Here is an 18,797-nt window from a genome sequence, read left to right as displayed (position 1 = left end):
GGAATCTGCACATATGCCGTTTTTAAACACACCAAATGAGATTTATTTCAGGGCTGACTGAATGTATTTTAGTTGAGTACACACACTCCAGTGTTGCATTTCCTTTATTATCAATAAGACATTGTTCCAAATGACTTCCATGCCAGTGGGAAAATTTTCTGTTTCGACTCATTGGAAGTGGACACCGTGAAACAGGCAAGTCGGTCTGTCTGTTTCCGGCGTTATGTGGGTTCCAGCAAGAGCACAAGTCCCAGGGCGTCTGAGGTCCATTCAGAAACCAAACTAAAATGGGCGAGCCAGGGTAAGAAAGAAGAGCATCGTTCCTATCTTCCAATTGAATTCCAGTTTCCACCATTCAAGGTGGCGAGAATGATCCACGGATGTCCCACATGGGCAAAATTTCACCTTCTCTTGCCGACCAACAACTGACGAATGAAACACACCCCAAGAGAAAATAGTAAACCCTGTCTCCTGCAATAACCTCACACGTAAACCTACACGTCAATAGGTCATATTCAGAAATACACACTGAATGTCATCTACCATGAACACAGACACACAGACAGTCCCTCCAGAGGTTCGGAAGACTCACCACCCCAAAACTTGATGTTTCCCAGGTGTGGGCTCGTCCTGAGACGCAGCCATCACTATCCAGTTGTCCCTGTTGTAGAGACAGAATCTTGGGCTCCTCATTACTTTATGTAGGATTGACGGTGTTCGTGTTTGTGTGGGTGTGTTTGTGTTTCCGTGCGCGCTTGTGGGTGTACTTCTGTTTGTGTGTGTGTGTGTGTGTGTGTGCGTGTGCACCCCTACGTGTGGGTCGGCACTTCAACTGAGATCACTGGCACACAAGCAGAGCCCTCTTGCTGTGTTTGTTCTTCCCTTTGGATCTCCTGGTCGTCCCTTGCAGAGAAGCGAGTGTGCCCGTGTTCATGGACTCCTGATCTGTCGGGTTCGTCGAAGAGAGGTTTAGCAGGGAGCTTTGCTGTTCAGGATGATGGTTTTTCATCCCACACTTGTATTTTGATTGACGAATCACAAGTACGTTCGGAGGCAAGGTACCTTCGACTTTTCTGACGTTGAACTCAGGCTTCGTTTTGTTTTGCTCTTGGAGGAATTTCCAGTGGTCTAGGGTGCTTTCCTGAGTGTCTCTTTCCACCAAGTGCTCGTCCAACTCGGGTACCTGGAGGCAGGGGTGGTCTCTCTTGAGCTCTCCTTGCGTTGCTCGCCTGTCTGTGTCTTCAGCGCCAAGGGCTCTTGGTTCCCTGCCTCTTGACACACTCTCACTGTGTCTTTCCCATTCACTCTTCTGGATGTAAAAGAGGACATAGGCCTGTTGACTCAGGGCAGAAGTGATGCCAGAGGCAGTGACTTCGGCATCATCCATTTTATACCACTGGCCTTCTTGAGCTTTGACATAAGAGAAGTAATGTCCGTTGTGACAACTCCACCCAGCGTGGACCAGCACAGCATAGAGGACATAGACAAGAGGTCCTGTGTTCTGCTGAGACATGTATGGCTGCATGTCAAGGCACTCAGGATATTGCACATTCTTGGCAAGTTTGTTGCCTGTGACATCGGAGAATCTCTTCAATACAAGGATGAGGACCTTGGCAGAAGTGTGTAAAGTTAACGTCTTGGAGGCAGGCGCCTTCTGGAGACAAAGAGCACAATGATAGGCATTCTCTCCATTGAGTTCTTCGGGCTTCACCAACTGTTCCAAAGCTTGCTTGACACTCTGAGCTGCCTGGATATCCAGGGCGATGTCCAGGTAAGGGTCAAAGGTGTCTGAAATGCCGTGGCAGTGGAGACACTTGATTTGAGATCTCCAGTACCCTCCAAATATTTGGTGGATGAGGGTGGTGTCCTTGGAGTGATGATCTACCTGCTTGTGCCCGGGAAGGCATGCCTTTTTCATGGCATCCACAGTGAACATGAGAAATTCATGGGCATCTTCCTGCTTGCCTCTATGGAAGCCAGCAGCCAATGCCTGTGAGGGCTGGATGACATGGCCAGGACGGTAGAGGGCCCGTGTGATGTGAGCTTGCATAGTACAGAGCATGCAGCCCTTGTGACGATGACACGTTTGAGAGTGCTCCCGGGACAGCATGTAGTTGGCAAGGGGCGGTGTGTATGTCAGGCACTGCAGGGAAGCGTTCACGTAGCAGGTATTTCCCATATTCTGGAGCCCAGCCCCCACCGCAGCAGGTCTCCTGCTACTCAGAGGAAGCTTCTCCCTGGGAGCAAGCTGTCTTGCCACAGGAGCCAAATCATCACAGAAGTCGACACGGGTCTCACATGAGAGTGGTGACTTCTCAGGGAGAGAAGTCCGCTGGATTTCAGCAAAAGCTGCATCTGGCCAAGAAGATGTGAGTTTTGAAAAGTGGTTGAACTGCCACTCACCTCCCAAGTAGAGTGAGTCGTCCTCCATGTCGCCTGGAACAAGGATCACAAGGTTTTTCTGCTGGGACCGCAGGTTGCAGAAAGACGCTATCTCTTCCGAGAGAGTCTTCAAATGACGAGCTCTCTGGCCGCATCAGCCCTTATAGAACTCACCCCCACCAACCGCGAACACCCCACCCACCCATCAGGTGCTCCATAAACCAATCAAATATCAGCACTCAATTAAGGAATGAGTCACAGGGTGTGTCCCCTTGCATCGCTGGGAATTCAACAGGCACAGCCCACATCATGACTTCTAGAACACCTGAATCAAATTACTCCTCAGGCTGATAGGCACATGTAACATGAGTGTAACCGGGTTGGGACAGTGGCCACACAGTTGCCTTATTTTAGGTAAAACAATGTCAGGGGAGAAATCTTTACCTATGAAACCTATGTGTGTGTTTGTGTGTGTGTGTGTGTGTGCGTGTGCGTGCGTGTGCGTGTGTGTGTGTTTGTGCCGGGATGTACTTCCAAGTATGTGCTTTTGGCAGATACCATCATCCTCTCAGCGATGGAAGGACAAGAAGTCGGAAGTGCGCTTTCTGACCTGAGAATAGTCAATGAAGTATAGTAATTAGCACAGTGTATTTCTTCCTTAATAAGAAAGGAGAGATCCGTGGAATCAAACAGTCCATTCCAGCGATAACCTTTCCACGTTCAGCCTATTGATTCTCTATAAGAGTGAAATTACCTGCCAGTGGAGAACAAGACCAGTCTTTGCATGAAATGCTCTTGTGGAAGCTAGATTGCCAAATAAGAAAGCATCAATGGTAGAAACATGCACTGAAGTTTGAAGAGATACTCAGTGCACGATGTAGAGTGTGAAAGACTTTGGGGAAATCATGCAATCACCGAGAGACTAATTGATGACATTCCGCAAATTTATGTTTGCCAGAAAAGAGAGATGGTCATGACATTGTATAGTGTGTGGTTTCGGACGTGGGACGGCAGTTTAGGAAAACATGAAACAAAAAATTTGAGAAATCACAAGGTATCCCAAGTATGACCTTTGGTTTATTAAAGAATTGATGAAAATAACAACAACGTGTCTCACAGCATGGGTGATAATATTTTCATACGTATGTGATAATGGATCAACATTGGATAGAGATGAAATGAAAAGTTCTAAATTTGACAAAAGCAAACACCGAAAACTGCACCGTCAAAAAGCCCGGGTGACGGGTGTGAGGCCCTGTCTCAAGAAGCAGACACCGGAGAGATTTAAAAGCAGGGAGTGAAACCGAGGATAGCTTAACATTGTTAATACTGGCCTTTGTTTCAGTGGGAAAAGGCAAAAATAAGGCGTGTGTCCTGGATTCTCGCATCAATTGTTCAGGATCTGAGATGTTGCCTCCATTTCCAGTTACGCATGGTATGGTGCAACTGCAGTTAACACATTTGGTGCAAAACTTTTAAAGCTGACGAAGATGGACATGTTCCCTGAACTAAGAGGGACAGAATTTGGGTGTGTCTCCAGGCTCTCTGGCTTACCAGGAATGAAGATCCTGGCTCTAGGGATTTTCCCATAATGTCTTAGACAGTAAACAACAGGACAGAATTGAGGCCCGGCGCCAAGGCCTCGAGGTGTAAAGAGACAGCCGTGGCCTCAGGGCCCATGAAATTAGGATGATTTTAAGGAGAATGGTGGAATGAGAGGACTGTGACCTTTGGCCCCTTTTCTTTCCCTTTACTTTTCATGGGCCAGGTGTGCTCCATCAGAAGGCTTCCTGTGCCTGATGTAAAGTGTCCTGGGTGAAGAAAGGGCACTGCTTAGAAAGGTGCTCCACAGGGAGAAAGGATCCACCATTTTCAGGAGAATGATCCCCAGAAGCATGAGCAATCCAGATGCCGTGGCTTCACACAAGACGCTGGAGGGTCTTATTCTTGGAGCTGGGACCTGGGCATCGGTGTTCTTTAATGCTCATAACTGATTTTGAGGGGAGCCCAATCGATAACCCTTCTGGGAGTCATGTTCATCAGACTGTAGTTTTCACACACGTCACACACAGACCCTGTTCGTATGCACATTTGGGTGCTTGAGCAGGGTTGCGCCCAAGATTCTGTGGTTCTACGGAGCCCTGAGTTGTGTCCTGGACAGCTTTCCTCAGGGGTTGGTCAACTTTGATCACTGCACCTAGCAAGAAAGGGACCATGAAATCTAATCAGCAAATACAGAAAAGGAAGGGACCATTTCCCACAATTAGTTCCACAGGAACACCATGTCGGATAAGTAAGTCTGATTGCAGGACAGGGTCTGTGCTTCAGAGATGCAGCTTTTGCAGCTGGACGAATGACCGGGAATCTGCACATATGCCGTTTTTAAACACACCAAATGAGATTTATTTCAGGGCTGACTGAATGTATTTTAGTTGAGTACACACACTCCAGTGTTGCATTTCCTTTATTATCAATAAGACATTGTTCCAAATGACTTCCATGCCAGTGGGAAAATTTTCTGTTTCGACTCATTGGAAGTGGACACCGTGAAACAGGCAAGTCGGTCTGTCTGTTTCCGGCGTTATGTGGGTTCCAGCAAGAGCACAAGTCCCAGGGCGTCTGAGGTCCATTCAGAAACCAAACTAAAATGGGCGAGCCAGGGTAAGAAAGAAGAGCATCGTTCCTATCTTCCAATTGAATTCCAGTTTCCACCATTCAAGGTGGCGAGAATGATCCACGGATGTCCCACATGGGCAAAATTTCACCTTCTCTTGCCGACCAACAACTGACGAATGAAACACACCCCAAGAGAAAATAGTAAACCCTGTCTCCTGCAATAACCTCACACGTAAACCTACACGTCAATAGGTCATATTCAGAAATACACACTGAATGTCATCTACCATGAACACAGACACACAGACAGTCCCTCCAGAGGTTCGGAAGACTCACCACCCCAAAACTTGATGTTTCCCAGGTGTGGGCTCATCCTGAGACGCAGCCATCAGTATCCAGTTGTCCCTGTTGTAGAGACAGAATCTTGGGCTCCTCATTACTTTATGTAGGATTGACGGTGTTCGTGTTTGTGTGGGTGTGTTTGTGTTTCCGTGCGCGCTTGTGGGTGTACTTCTGTTTGTCTGTGTGTGTGTGTGTGTGTGCGTGTGCACCCCTACGTGTGGGTCGGCACTTCAACTGAGATCACTGGCACACAAGCAGAGCCCTCTTGCTGTGTTTGTTCTTCCCTTTGGATCTCCTGGTCGTCCCTTGCAGAGAAGCGAGTGTGCCCATGTTCATGCACTCCTGATCTGTCGGGTTCGTCGAAGAGAGGTTTAGCAGGGAGCTTTGCTGTTCAGGATGATGGTTTTTCATCCCACACTTGTATTTTGATTGATGAATCACAAGTACGTTGGGAGGCAAGGTACCTTCGACTTTTCTGACGTTGAACTCAGGCTTCGTTTTGTTTTGCTCTTGGAGGAATTTCCAGTGGTCTAGGGTGCTTTCCTGAGTGTCTCTTTCCACCAAGTGCTCGCCCAACTCGGTTACCTGGAGGCAGGGGTGGTCTCTCTTGAGCTCTCCTTGCGTTGCTCGCCTGTCTGTGTCTTCAGCGCCAAGGGCTCTTGGTTCCCTGCCTCTTGACACACTCTCACTGTGTCTTTCCCATTCACTCTTCTGGATGTAAAAGAGGACATAGGCCTGTTGACTCAGGGCAGAAGTGATGCCAGAGGCAGTGACTTCGGCATCATCCATTTTATACCACTGGCCTTCTTGAGCTTTGACATAAGAGAAGTAATGTCCGTTGTGACAACTCCACCCAGCGTGGACCAGCACAGCATAGAGGACATAGACAAGAGGTCCTGTGTTCTGCTGAGACATGTATGGCTGCATGTCAAGGCACTCAGGATATTGCACATTCTTGGCAAGTTTGTTGCCTGTCACATCGGAGAATCTCTTCAATACAAGGATGAGGACCTTGGCAGAAGTGTGTAAAGTTAACGTCTTGGAGGCAGGCGCCTTCTGGAGACAAAGAGCACAATGATAGGCATTCTCTCCATTGAGTTCTTCGGGCTTCACCAACTGTTCCAAAGCTTGCTTGACACTCTGAGCTGCCTGGATATCCAGGGCGATGTCCAGGTAAGGGTCAAAGGTGTCTGAAATGCCGTGGCAGTGGAGACACTTGATTTGAGATCTCCAGTACCCTCCAAATATTTGGTGGATGAGGGTGGTGTCCTTGGAGTGATGATCTACCTGCTTGTGCCCGGGAAGGCATGCCTTTTTCATGGCATCCACAGTGAACATGAGAAATTCATGGGCATCTTCCTGCTTGCCTCTATGGAAGCCAGCAGCCAATGCCTGTGAGGGCTGGATGACATGGCCAGGACGGTAGAGGGCCCGTGTGATGTGAGCTTGCATAGTACAGAGCATGCAGCCCTTGTGACGATGACACGTTTGAGAGTGCTCCCGGGACAGCATGTAGTTGGCAAGGGGCGGTGTGTATGTCAGGCACTGCAGGGAAGCGTTCACGTAGCAGGTATTTCCCATATTCTGGAGCCCAGCCCCCACCGCAGCAGGTCTCCTGCTACTCAGAGGAAGCTTCTCCCTGGGAGCAAGCTGTCTTGCCACAGGAGCCAAATCATCACAGAAGTCGACACGGGTCTCACATGAGAGTGGTGACTTCTCAGGGAGAGAAGTCCGCTGGATTTCAGCAAAAGCTGCATCTGGCCAAGAAGATGTGAGTTTTGAAAAGTGGTTGAACTGCCACTCACCTCCCAAGTAGAGTGAGTCGTCCTCCATGTCGCCTGGAACAAGGATCACAAGGTTTTTCTGCTGGGACCGCAGGTTGCAGAAAGACGCTATCTCTTCCGAGAGAGTCTTCAAATGACGAGCTCTCTGGCCGCATCAGCCCTTATAGAACTCACCCCCACCAACCGCGAACACCCCACCCACCCATCAGGTGCTCCATAAACCAATCAAATATCAGCACTCAATTAAGGAATGAGTCACAGGGTGTGTCCCCTTGCATCGCTGGGAATTCAACAGGCACAGCCCACATCATGACTTCTAGAACACCTGAATCAAATTACTCCTCAGGCTGATAGGCACATGTAACATGAGTGTAACCGGGTTGGGACAGTGGCCACACAGTTGCCTTATTTTAGGTAAAACAATGTCAGGGGAGAAATCTTTACCTATGAAACCTATGTGTGTGTTTGTGTGTGTGTGTGTGTGTGCGTGTGCGTGCGTGTGCGTGTGTGTGTGTTTGTGCCGGGATGTACTTCCAAGTATGTGCTTTTGGCAGATACCATCATCCTCTCAGCGATGGAAGGACAAGAAGTCGGAAGTGCGCTTTCTGACCTGAGAATAGTCAATGAAGTATAGTAATTAGCACAGTGTATTTCTTCCTTAATAAGAAAGGAGAGATCCGTGGAATCAAACAGTCCATTCCAGCGATAACCTTTCCACGTTCAGCCTATTGATTCTCTATAAGAGTGAAATTACCTGCCAGTGGAGAACAAGACCAGTCTTTGCATGAAATGCTCTTGTGGAAGCTAGATTGCCAAATAAGAAAGCATCAATGGTAGAAACATGCACTGAAGTTTGAAGAGATACTCAGTGCACGATGTAGAGTGTGAAAGACTTTGGGGAAATCATGCAATCACCGAGAGACTAATTGATGACATTCCGCAAATTTATGTTTGCCAGAAAAGAGAGATGGTCATGACATTGTATAGTGTGTGGTTTCGGACGTGGGACGGCAGTTTAGGAAAACATGAAACAAAAAATTTGAGAAATCACAAGGTATCCCAAGTATGACCTTTGGTTTATTAAAGAATTGATGAAAATAACAACAACGTGTCTCACAGCATGGGTGATAATATTTTCATACGTATGTGATAATGGATCAACATTGGATAGAGATGAAATGAAAAGTTCTAAATTTGACAAAAGCAAACACCGAAAACTGCACCGTCAAAAAGCCCGGGTGACGGGTGTGAGGCCCTGTCTCAAGAAGCAGACACCGGAGAGATTTAAAAGCAGGGAGTGAAACCGAGGATAGCTTAACATTGTTAATACTGGCCTTTGTTTCAGTGGGAAAAGGCAAAAATAAGGCGTGTGTCCTGGATTCTCGCATCAATTGTTCAGGATCTGAGATGTTGCCTCCATTTCCAGTTACGCATGGTATGGTGCAACTGCAGTTAACACATTTGGTGCAAAACTTTTAAAGCTGACGAAGATGGACATGTTCCCTGAACTAAGAGGGACAGAATTTGGGTGTGTCTCCAGGCTCTCTGGCTTACCAGGAATGAAGATCCTGGCTCTAGGGATTTTCCCATAATGTCTTAGACAGTAAACAACAGGACAGAATTGAGGCCCGGCGCCAAGGCCTCGAGGTGTAAAGAGACAGCCGTGGCCTCAGGGCCCATGAAATTAGGATGATTTTAAGGAGAATGGTGGAATGAGAGGACTGTGACCTTTGGCCCCTTTTCTTTCCCTTTACTTTTCATGGGCCAGGTGTGCTCCATCAGAAGGCTTCCTGTGCCTGATGTAAAGTGTCCTGGGTGAAGAAAGGGCACTGCTTAGAAAGGTGCTCCACAGGGAGAAAGGATCCACCATTTTCAGGAGAATGATCCCCAGAAGCATGAGCAATCCAGATGCCGTGGCTTCACACAAGACGCTGGAGGGTCTTATTCTTGGAGCTGGGACCTGGGCATCGGTGTTCTTTAATGCTCATAACTGATTTTGAGGGGAGCCCAATCGATAACCCTTCTGGGAGTCATGTTCATCAGACTGTAGTTTTCACACACGTCACACACAGACCCTGTTCGTATGCACATTTGGGTGCTTGAGCAGGGTTGCGCCCAAGATTCTGTGGTTCTACGGAGCCCTGAGTTGTGTCCTGGACAGCTTTCCTCAGGGGTTGGTCAACTTTGATCACTGCACCTAGCAAGAAAGGGACCATGAAATCTAATCAGCAAATACAGAAAAGGAAGGGACCATTTCCCACAATTAGTTCCACAGGAACACCATGTCGGATAAGTAAGTCTGATTGCAGGACAGGGTCTGTGCTTCAGAGATGCAGCTTTTGCAGCTGGACGAATGACCGGGAATCTGCACATATGCCGTTTTTAAACACACCAAATGAGATTTATTTCAGGGCTGACTGAATGTATTTTAGTTGAGTACACACACTCCAGTGTTGCATTTCCTTTATTATCAATAAGACATTGTTCCAAATGACTTCCATGCCAGTGGGAAAATTTTCTGTTTCGACTCATTGGAAGTGGACACCGTGAAACAGGCAAGTCGGTCTGTCTGTTTCCGGCGTTATGTGGGTTCCAGCAAGAGCACAAGTCCCAGGGCGTCTGAGGTCCATTCAGAAACCAAACTAAAATGGGCGAGCCAGGGTAAGAAAGAAGAGCATCGTTCCTATCTTCCAATTGAATTCCAGTTTCCACCATTCAAGGTGGCGAGAATGATCCACGGATGTCCCACATGGGCAAAATTTCACCTTCTCTTGCCGACCAACAACTGACGAATGAAACACACCCCAAGAGAAAATAGTAAACCCTGTCTCCTGCAATAACCTCACACGTAAACCTACACGTCAATAGGTCATATTCAGAAATACACACTGAATGTCATCTACCATGAACACAGACACACAGACAGTCCCTCCAGAGGTTCGGAAGACTCACCACCCCAAAACTTGATGTTTCCCAGGTGTGGGCTCATCCTGAGACGCAGCCATCAGTATCCAGTTGTCCCTGTTGTAGAGACAGAATCTTGGGCTCCTCATGACTTTATGTAGGATTGACGGTGTTCGTGTTTGTGTGGGTGTGTTTGTGTTTCCGTGCGCGCTTGTGGGTGTACTTCTGTTTGTGTGTGTGTGTGTGTGTGTGTGCGTGTGCACCCCTACGTGTGGGTCGGCACTTCAACTGAGATCACTGGCACACAAGCAGAGCCCTCTTGCTGTGTTTGTTCTTCCCTTTGGATCTCCTGGTCGTCCCTTGCAGAGAAGCGAGTGTGCCCATGTTCATGCACTCCTGATCTGTCGGGTTCGTCGAAGAGAGGTTTAGCAGGGAGCTTTGCTGTTCAGGATGATGGTTTTTCATCCCACACTTGTATTTTGATTGATGAATCACAAGTACGTTGGGAGGCAAGGTACCTTCGACTTTTCTGACGTTGAACTCAGGCTTCGTTTTGTTTTGCTCTTGGAGGAATTTCCAGTGGTCTAGGGTGCTTTCCTGAGTGTCTCTTTCCACCAAGTGCTCGCCCAACTCGGTTACCTGGAGGCAGGGGTGGTCTCTCTTGAGCTCTCCTTGCGTTGCTCGCCTGTCTGTGTCTTCAGCGCCAAGGGCTCTTGGTTCCCTGCCTCTTGACACACTCTCACTGTGTCTTTCCCATTCACTCTTCTGGATGTAAAAGAGGACATAGGCCTGTTGACTCAGGGCAGAAGTGATGCCAGAGGCAGTGACTTCGGCATCATCCATTTTATACCACTGGCCTTCTTGAGCTTTGACATAAGAGAAGTAATGTCCGTTGTGACAACTCCACCCAGCGTGGACCAGCACAGCATAGAGGACATAGACAAGAGGTCCTGTGTTCTGCTGAGACATGTATGGCTGCATGTCAAGGCACTCAGGATATTGCACATTCTTGGCAAGTTTGTTGCCTGTGACATCGGAGAATCTCTTCAATACAAGGATGAGGACCTTGGCAGAAGTGTGTAAAGTTAACGTCTTGGAGGCAGGCGCCTTCTGGAGACAAAGAGCACAATGATAGGCATTCTCTCCATTGAGTTCTTCGGGCTTCACCAACTGTTCCAAAGCTTGCTTGACACTCTGAGCTGCCTGGATATCCAGGGCGATGTCCAGGTAAGGGTCAAAGGTGTCTGAAATGCCGTGGCAGTGGAGACACTTGATTTGAGATCTCCAGTACCCTCCAAATATTTGGTGGATGAGGGTGGTGTCCTTGGAGTGATGATCTACCTGCTTGTGCCCGGGAAGGCATGCCTTTTTCATGGCATCCACAGTGAACATGAGAAATTCATGGGCATCTTCCTGCTTGCCTCTATGGAAGCCAGCAGCCAATGCCTGTGAGGGCTGGATGACATGGCCAGGACGGTAGAGGGCCCGTGTGATGTGAGCTTGCATAGTACAGAGCATGCAGCCCTTGTGACGATGACACGTTTGAGAGTGCTCCCGGGACAGCATGTAGTTGGCAAGGGGCGGTGTGTATGTCAGGCACTGCAGGGAAGCGTTCACGTAGCAGGTATTTCCCATATTCTGGAGCCCAGCCCCCACCGCAGCAGGTCTCCTGCTACTCAGAGGAAGCTTCTCCCTGGGAGCAAGCTGTCTTGCCACAGGAGCCAAATCATCACAGAAGTCGACACGGGTCTCACATGAGAGTGGTGACTTCTCAGGGAGAGAAGTCCGCTGGATTTCAGCAAAAGCTGCATCTGGCCAAGAAGATGTGAGTTTTGAAAAGTGGTTGAACTGCCACTCACCTCCCAAGTAGAGTGAGTCGTCCTCCATGTCGCCTGGAACAAGGATCACAAGGTTTTTCTGCTGGGACCGCAGGTTGCAGAAAGACGCTATCTCTTCCGAGAGAGTCTTCAAATGACGAGCTCTCTGGCCGCATCAGCCCTTATAGAACTCACCCCCACCAACCGCGAACACCCCACCCACCCATCAGGTGCTCCATAAACCAATCAAATATCAGCACTCAATTAAGGAATGAGTCACAGGGTGTGTCCCCTTGCATCGCTGGGAATTCAACAGGCACAGCCCACATCATGACTTCTAGAACACCTGAATCAAATTACTCCTCAGGCTGATAGGCACATGTAACATGAGTGTAACCGGGTTGGGACAGTGGCCACACAGTTGCCTTATTTTAGGTAAAACAATGTCAGGGGAGAAATCTTTACCTATGAAACCTATGTGTGTGTTTGTGTGTGTGTGTGTGTGTGCGTGTGCGTCCGTGTGCGTGTGTGTGTGTTTGTGCCGGGATGTACTTCCAAGTATGTGCTTTTGGCAGATACCATCATCCTCTCAGCGATGGAAGGACAAGAAGTCGGAAGTGCGCTTTCTGACCTGAGAATAGTCAATGAAGTATAGTAATTAGCACAGTGTATTTCTTCCTTAATAAGAAAGGAGAGATCCGTGGAATCAAACAGTCCATTCCAGCGATAACCTTTCCACGTTCAGCCTATTGATTCTCTATAAGAGTGAAATTACCTGCCAGTGGAGAACAAGACCAGTCTTTGCATGAAATGCTCTTGTGGAAGCTAGATTGCCAAATAAGAAAGCATCAATGGTAGAAACATGCACTGAAGTTTGAAGAGATACTCAGTGCACGATGTAGAGTGTGAAAGACTTTGGGGAAATCATGCAATCACCGAGAGACTAATTGATGACATTCCGCAAATTTATGTTTGCCAGAAAAGAGAGATGGTCATGACATTGTATAGTGTGTGGTTTCGGACGTGGGACGGCAGTTTAGGAAAACATGAAACAAAAAATTTGAGAAATCACAAGGTATCCCAAGTATGACCTTTGGTTTATTAAAGAATTGATGAAAATAACAACAACGTGTCTCACAGCATGGGTGATAATATTTTCATACGTATGTGATAATGGATCAACATTGGATAGAGATGAAATGAAAAGTTCTAAATTTGACAAAAGCAAACACCGAAAACTGCACCGTCAAAAAGCCCGGGTGACGGGTGTGAGGCCCTGTCTCAAGAAGCAGACACCGGAGAGATTTAAAAGCAGGGAGTGAAACCGAGGATAGCTTAACATTGTTAATACTGGCCTTTGTTTCAGTGGGAAAAGGCAAAAATAAGGCGTGTGTCCTGGATTCTCGCATCAATTGTTCAGGATCTGAGATGTTGCCTCCATTTCCAGTTACGCATGGTATGGTGCAACTGCAGTTAACACATTTGGTGCAAAACTTTTAAAGCTGACGAAGATGGACATGTTCCCTGAACTAAGAGGGACAGAATTTGGGTGTGTCTCCAGGCTCTCTGGCTTACCAGGAATGAAGATCCTGGCTCTAGGGATTTTCCCATAATGTCTTAGACAGTAAACAACAGGACAGAATTGAGGCCCGGCGCCAAGGCCTCGAGGTGTAAAGAGACAGCCGTGGCCTCAGGGCCCATGAAATTAGGATGATTTTAAGGAGAATGGTGGAATGAGAGGACTGTGACCTTTGGCCCCTTTTCTTTCCCTTTACTTTTCATGGGCCAGGTGTGCTCCATCAGAAGGCTTCCTGTGCCTGATGTAAAGTGTCCTGGGTGAAGAAAGGGCACTGCTTAGAAAGGTGCTCCACAGGGAGAAAGGATCCACCATTTTCAGGAGAATGATCCCCAGAAGCATGAGCAATCCAGATGCCGTGGCTTCACACAAGACGCTGGAGGGTCTTATTCTTGGAGCTGGGACCTGGGCATCGGTGTTCTTTAATGCTCATAACTGATTTTGAGGGGAGCCCAATCGATAACCCTTCTGGGAGTCATGTTCATCAGACTGTAGTTTTCACACACGTCACACACAGACCCTGTTCGTATGCACATTTGGGTGCTTGAGCAGGGTTGCGCCCAAGATTCTGTGGTTCTACGGAGCCCTGAGTTGTGTCCTGGACAGCTTTCCTCAGGGGTTGGTCAACTTTGATCACTGCACCTAGCAAGAAAGGGACCATGAAATCTAATCAGCAAATACAGAAAAGGAAGGGACCATTTCCCACAATTAGTTCCACAGGAACACCATGTCGGATAAGTAAGTCTGATTGCAGGACAGGGTCTGTGCTTCAGAGATGCAGCTTTTGCAGCTGGACGAATGACCGGGAATCTGCACATATGCCGTTTTTAAACACACCAAATGAGATTTATTTCAGGGCTGACTGAATGTATTTTAGTTGAGTACACACACTCCAGTGTTGCATTTCCTTTATTATCAATAAGACATTGTTCCAAATGACTTCCATGCCAGTGGGAAAATTTTCTGTTTCGACTCATTGGAAGTGGACACCGTGAAACAGGCAAGTCGGTCTGTCTGTTTCCGGCGTTATGTGGGTTCCAGCAAGAGCACAAGTCCCAGGGCGTCTGAGGTCCATTCAGAAACCAAACTAAAATGGGCGAGCCAGGGTAAGAAAGAAGAGCATCGTTCCTATCTTCCAATTGAATTCCAGTTTCCACCATTCAAGGTGGCGAGAATGATCCACGGATGTCCCACATGGGCAAAATTTCACCTTCTCTTGCCGACCAACAACTGACGAATGAAACACACCCCAAGAGAAAATAGTAAACCCTGTCTCCTGCAATAACCTCACACGTAAACCTACACGTCAATAGGTCATATTCAGAAATACACACTGAATGTCATCTACCATGAACACAGACACACAGACAGTCCCTCCAGAGGTTCGGAAGACTCACCACCCCAAAACTTGATGTTTCCCAGGTGTGGGCTCATCCTGAGACGCAGCCATCAGTATCCAGTTGTCCCTGTTGTAGAGACAGAATCTTGGGCTCCTCATTACTTTATGTAGGATTGACGGTGTTCGTGTTTGTGTGGGTGTGTTTGTGTTTCCGTGCGCGCTTGTGGGTGTACTTCTGTTTGTGTGTGTGTGTGTGTGTGTGTGCGTGTGCACCCCTACGTGTGGGTCGGCACTTCAACTGAGATCACTGGCACACAAGCAGAGCCCTCTTGCTGTGTTTGTTCTTCCCTTTGGATCTCCTGGTCGTCCCTTGCAGAGAAGCGAGTGTGCCCATGTTCATGCACTCCTGATCTGTCGGGTTCGTCGAAGAGAGGTTTAGCAGGGAGCTTTGCTGTTCAGGATGATGGTTTTTCATCCCACACTTGTATTTTGATTGATGAATCACAAGTACGTTGGGAGGCAAGGTACCTTCGACTTTTCTGACGTTGAACTCAGGCTTCGTTTTGTTTTGCTCTTGGAGGAATTTCCAGTGGTCTAGGGTGCTTTCCTGAGTGTCTCTTTCCACCAAGTGCTCGCCCAACTCGGTTACCTGGAGGCAGGGGTGGTCTCTCTTGAGCTCTCCTTGCGTTGCTCGCCTGTCTGTGTCTTCAGCGCCAAGGGCTCTTGGTTCCCTGCCTCTTGACACACTCTCACTGTGTCTTTCCCATTCACTCTTCTGGATGTAAAAGAGGACATAGGCCTGTTGACTCAGGGCAGAAGTGATGCCAGAGGCAGTGACTTCGGCATCATCCATTTTATACCACTGGCCTTCTTGAGCTTTGACATAAGAGAAGTAATGTCCGTTGTGACAACTCCACCCAGCGTGGACCAGCACAGCATAGAGGACATAGACAAGAGGTCCTGTGTTCTGCTGAGACATGTATGGCTGCATGTCAAGGCACTCAGGATATTGCACATTCTTGGCAAGTTTGTTGCCTGTGACATCGGAGAATCTCTTCAATACAAGGATGAGGACCTTGGCAGAAGTGTGTAAAGTTAACGTCTTGGAGGCAGGCGCCTTCTGGAGACAAAGAGCACAATGATAGGCATTCTCTCCATTGAGTTCTTCGGGCTTCACCAACAGTTCCAAAGCTTGCTTGACACTCTGAGCTGCCTGGATATCCAGGGCGATGTCCAGGTAAGGGTCAAAGGTGTCTGAAATGCCGTGGCAGTGGAGACACTTGATTTGAGATCTCCAGTACCCTCCAAATATTTGGTGGATGAGGGTGGTGTCCTTGGAGTGATGATCTACCTGCTTGTGCCCGGGAAGGCATGCCTTTTTCATGGCATCCACAGTGAACATGAGAAATTCATGGGCATCTTCCTGCTTGCCTCTATGGAAACCAGCAGCCAATGCCTGTGAGGGCTGGATGACATGGCCAGGACGGTAGAGGGCCCGTGTGATGTGAGCTTGCATAGTACAGAGCATGCAGCCCTTGTGACGATGACACGTTTGAGAGTGCTCCCGGGACAGCATGTAGTTGGCAAGGGGCGGTGTGTATGTCAGGCACTGCAGGGAAGCGTTCACGTAGCAGGTATTTCCCATATTCTGGAGCCCAGCCCCCACCGCAGCAGGTCTCCTGCTACTCAGAGGAAGCTTCTCCCTGGGAACAAGCTGTCTTGCCACAGGAGCCAAATCATCACAGAAGTCGACACGGGTCTCACATGAGAGTGGTGACTTCTCAGGGAGAGAAGTCCGCTGGATTTCAGCAAAAGCTGCATCTGGCCGAGAAGATGTGAGTTTTGAAAAGTGGTTGAACTGCCACTCACCTCCCAAGTAGAGTGAGTCGTCCTCCATGTCGCCTGGAACAAGGATCACAAGGTTTTTCTGCTGGGACCGCAGGTTGCAGAAAGACGCTATCTCTTCCGAGAGAGTCTTCAAATGACGAGCTCTCTGGCCGCATCAGCCCTTATAGAACTCACCCCCACCAACCGCGAACACCCCACCCACCCATCAGGTGCTCCATAAACCAATCAAATATCAGCACTCAATTAAGGAATGAGTCACAGGGTGTGTCCCCTTGCATCGCTGGGAATTCAACAGGCACAGCCCACATCATGACTTCTAGAACACCTGAATCAAATTACTCCTCAGGCTGATAGGCACATGTAACATGAGTGTAACCGGGTTGGGACAGTGGCCACACAGTTGCCTTATTTTAGGTAAAACAATGTCAGGGGAGAAATCTTTACCTATGAAACCTATGTGTGTGTTTGTGTGTGTGTGTGTGTGTGCGTGTGCGTGCGTGTGCGTGTGTGTGTGTTTGTGCCGGGATGTACTTCCAAGTATGTGCTTTTGGCAGATACCATCATCCTCTCAGCGATGGAAGGACAAGAAGTCGGAAGTGCGCTTTCTGACCTGAGAATAGTCAATGAAGTATAGTAATTAGCACAGTGTATTTCTTCCTTAATAAGAAAGGAGAGATCCGTGGAATCAAACAGTCCATTCCAGCGATAACCTTTCCACGTTCAGCCTATTGATTCTCTATAAGAGTGAAATTACCTGCCAGTGGAGAACAAGACCAGTCTTTGCATGAAATGCTCTTGTGGAAGCTAGATTGCCAAATAAGAAAGCATCAATGGTAGAAACATGCACTGAAGTTTGAAGAGATACTCAGTGCACGATGTAGAGTGTGAAAGACTTTGGGGAAATCATGCAATCACCGAGAGACTAATTGATGACATTCCGCAAATTTATGTTTGCCAGAAAAGAGAGATGGTCATGACATTGTATAGTGTGTGGTTTCGGACGTGGGACGGCAGTTTAGGAAAACATGAAACAAAAAATTTGAGAAATCACAAGGTATCCCAAGTATGACCTTTGGTTTATTAAAGAATTGACGAAAATAACAACAACGTGTCTCACAGCATGGGTGATAATATTTTCATACGTATGTGATAATGGATCAACATTGGATAGAGATGAAATGAAAAGTTCTAAATTTGACAAAAGCAAACACCGAAAACTGCACCGTCAAAAAGCCCGGGTGACGGGTGTGAGGCCCTGTCTCAAGAAGCAGACACCGGAGAGATTTAAAAGCAGGGAGTGAAACCGAGGATAGCTTAACATTGTTAATACTGGCCTTTGTTTCAGTGGGAAAAGGCAAAAATAAGGCGTGTGTCCTGGATTCTCGCATCAATTGTTCAGGATCTGAGATGTTGCCTCCATTTCCAGTTACGCATGGTATGGTGCAACTGCAGTTAACACATTTGGTGCAAAACTTTTAAAGCTGACGAAGATGGACATGTTCCCTGAACTAAGAGGGACAGAATTTGGGTGTGTCTCCAGGCTCTCTGGCTTACCAGGAATGAAGATCCTGGCTCTAGGGATTTTCCCATAATGTCTTAGACAGTAAACAACAGGACAGAATTGAGGCCCGGCGCCAAGGCCTCGAGGTGTAAAGAGACAGCCGTGGCCTCAGGGCCCATGAAATTAGGATGATTTTAAGGAGAATGGTGGAATGAGAGGACTGTGACCTTTGGCCCCTTTTCTTTCCCTTTACTTTTCATGGGCCAGGTGTGCTCCATCAGAAGGCTTCCTGTGCCTGATGTAAAGTGTCCTGGGTGAAGAAAGGGCACTGCTTAGAAAGGTGCTCCACAGGGAGAAAGGATCCACCATTTTCAGGAGAATGATCCCCAGAAGCATGAGCAATCCAGATGCCGTGGCTTCACACAAGACGCTGGAGGGTCTTATTCTTGGAGCTGGGACCTGGGCATCGGTGTTCTTTAATGCTCATAACTGATTTTGAGGGGAGCCCAATCGATAACCCTTCTGGGAGTCATGTTCATCAGACTGTAGTTTTCACACACGTCACACACAGACCCTGTTCGTATGCACATTTGGGTGCTTGAGCAGGGTTGCGCCCAAGATTCTGTGGTTCTACGGAGCCCTGAGTTGTGTCCTGGACAGCTTTCCTCAGGGGTTGGTCAACTTTGAT

At 47.9% G+C, this 18,797-nt stretch overlaps 2 protein-coding genes across 2 annotated transcripts; both read right to left on the bottom strand.

The window, feature by feature from the left end:
* Positions 1-838: 838 nt before the first annotated feature.
* Positions 839-3,145, bottom strand: LOC134758996 (ubiquitin carboxyl-terminal hydrolase 17-like protein 22). Its single transcript, XM_063708968.1, has one exon. It carries the CDS (start codon positions 2,429-2,431, stop codon positions 839-841), a length of 1,593 nt encoding a protein of 530 aa, XP_063565038.1. The 5' UTR covers positions 2,432-3,145.
* A 7,582-nt stretch (positions 3,146-10,727) lies between these two features.
* LOC129524397 (ubiquitin carboxyl-terminal hydrolase 17-like protein 6) lies at positions 10,728-12,314 on the bottom strand (the record flags this gene model as incomplete). Its single annotated transcript, XM_055349793.2, has 1 exon — positions 10,728-12,314. A coding segment is annotated over exon 1 (1,188 nt), but the record flags the coding sequence as incomplete, so codon positions are not given.
* Positions 12,315-18,797: the final 6,483 nt, after the last annotated feature.

Source organism: Gorilla gorilla, chromosome 7 (assembly GCF_029281585.2).
Source record: "Gorilla gorilla gorilla isolate KB3781 chromosome 7, NHGRI_mGorGor1-v2.1_pri, whole genome shotgun sequence".
Classification (NCBI taxonomy): domain Eukaryota; kingdom Metazoa; phylum Chordata; class Mammalia; order Primates; family Hominidae; genus Gorilla; species Gorilla gorilla.
The sequence above is the reverse complement of the archived record's forward strand: the minus strand, read 5'-3'. Positions and strand labels throughout refer to the sequence as shown.

Coding starts and splice junctions, on each gene's coding strand:
- LOC134758996 (XM_063708968.1), bottom strand. CDS start 2,431: ATGGAGGACGACTCACTCTACTTGGGAGGTGAGTGGCAGTTCAACCAC.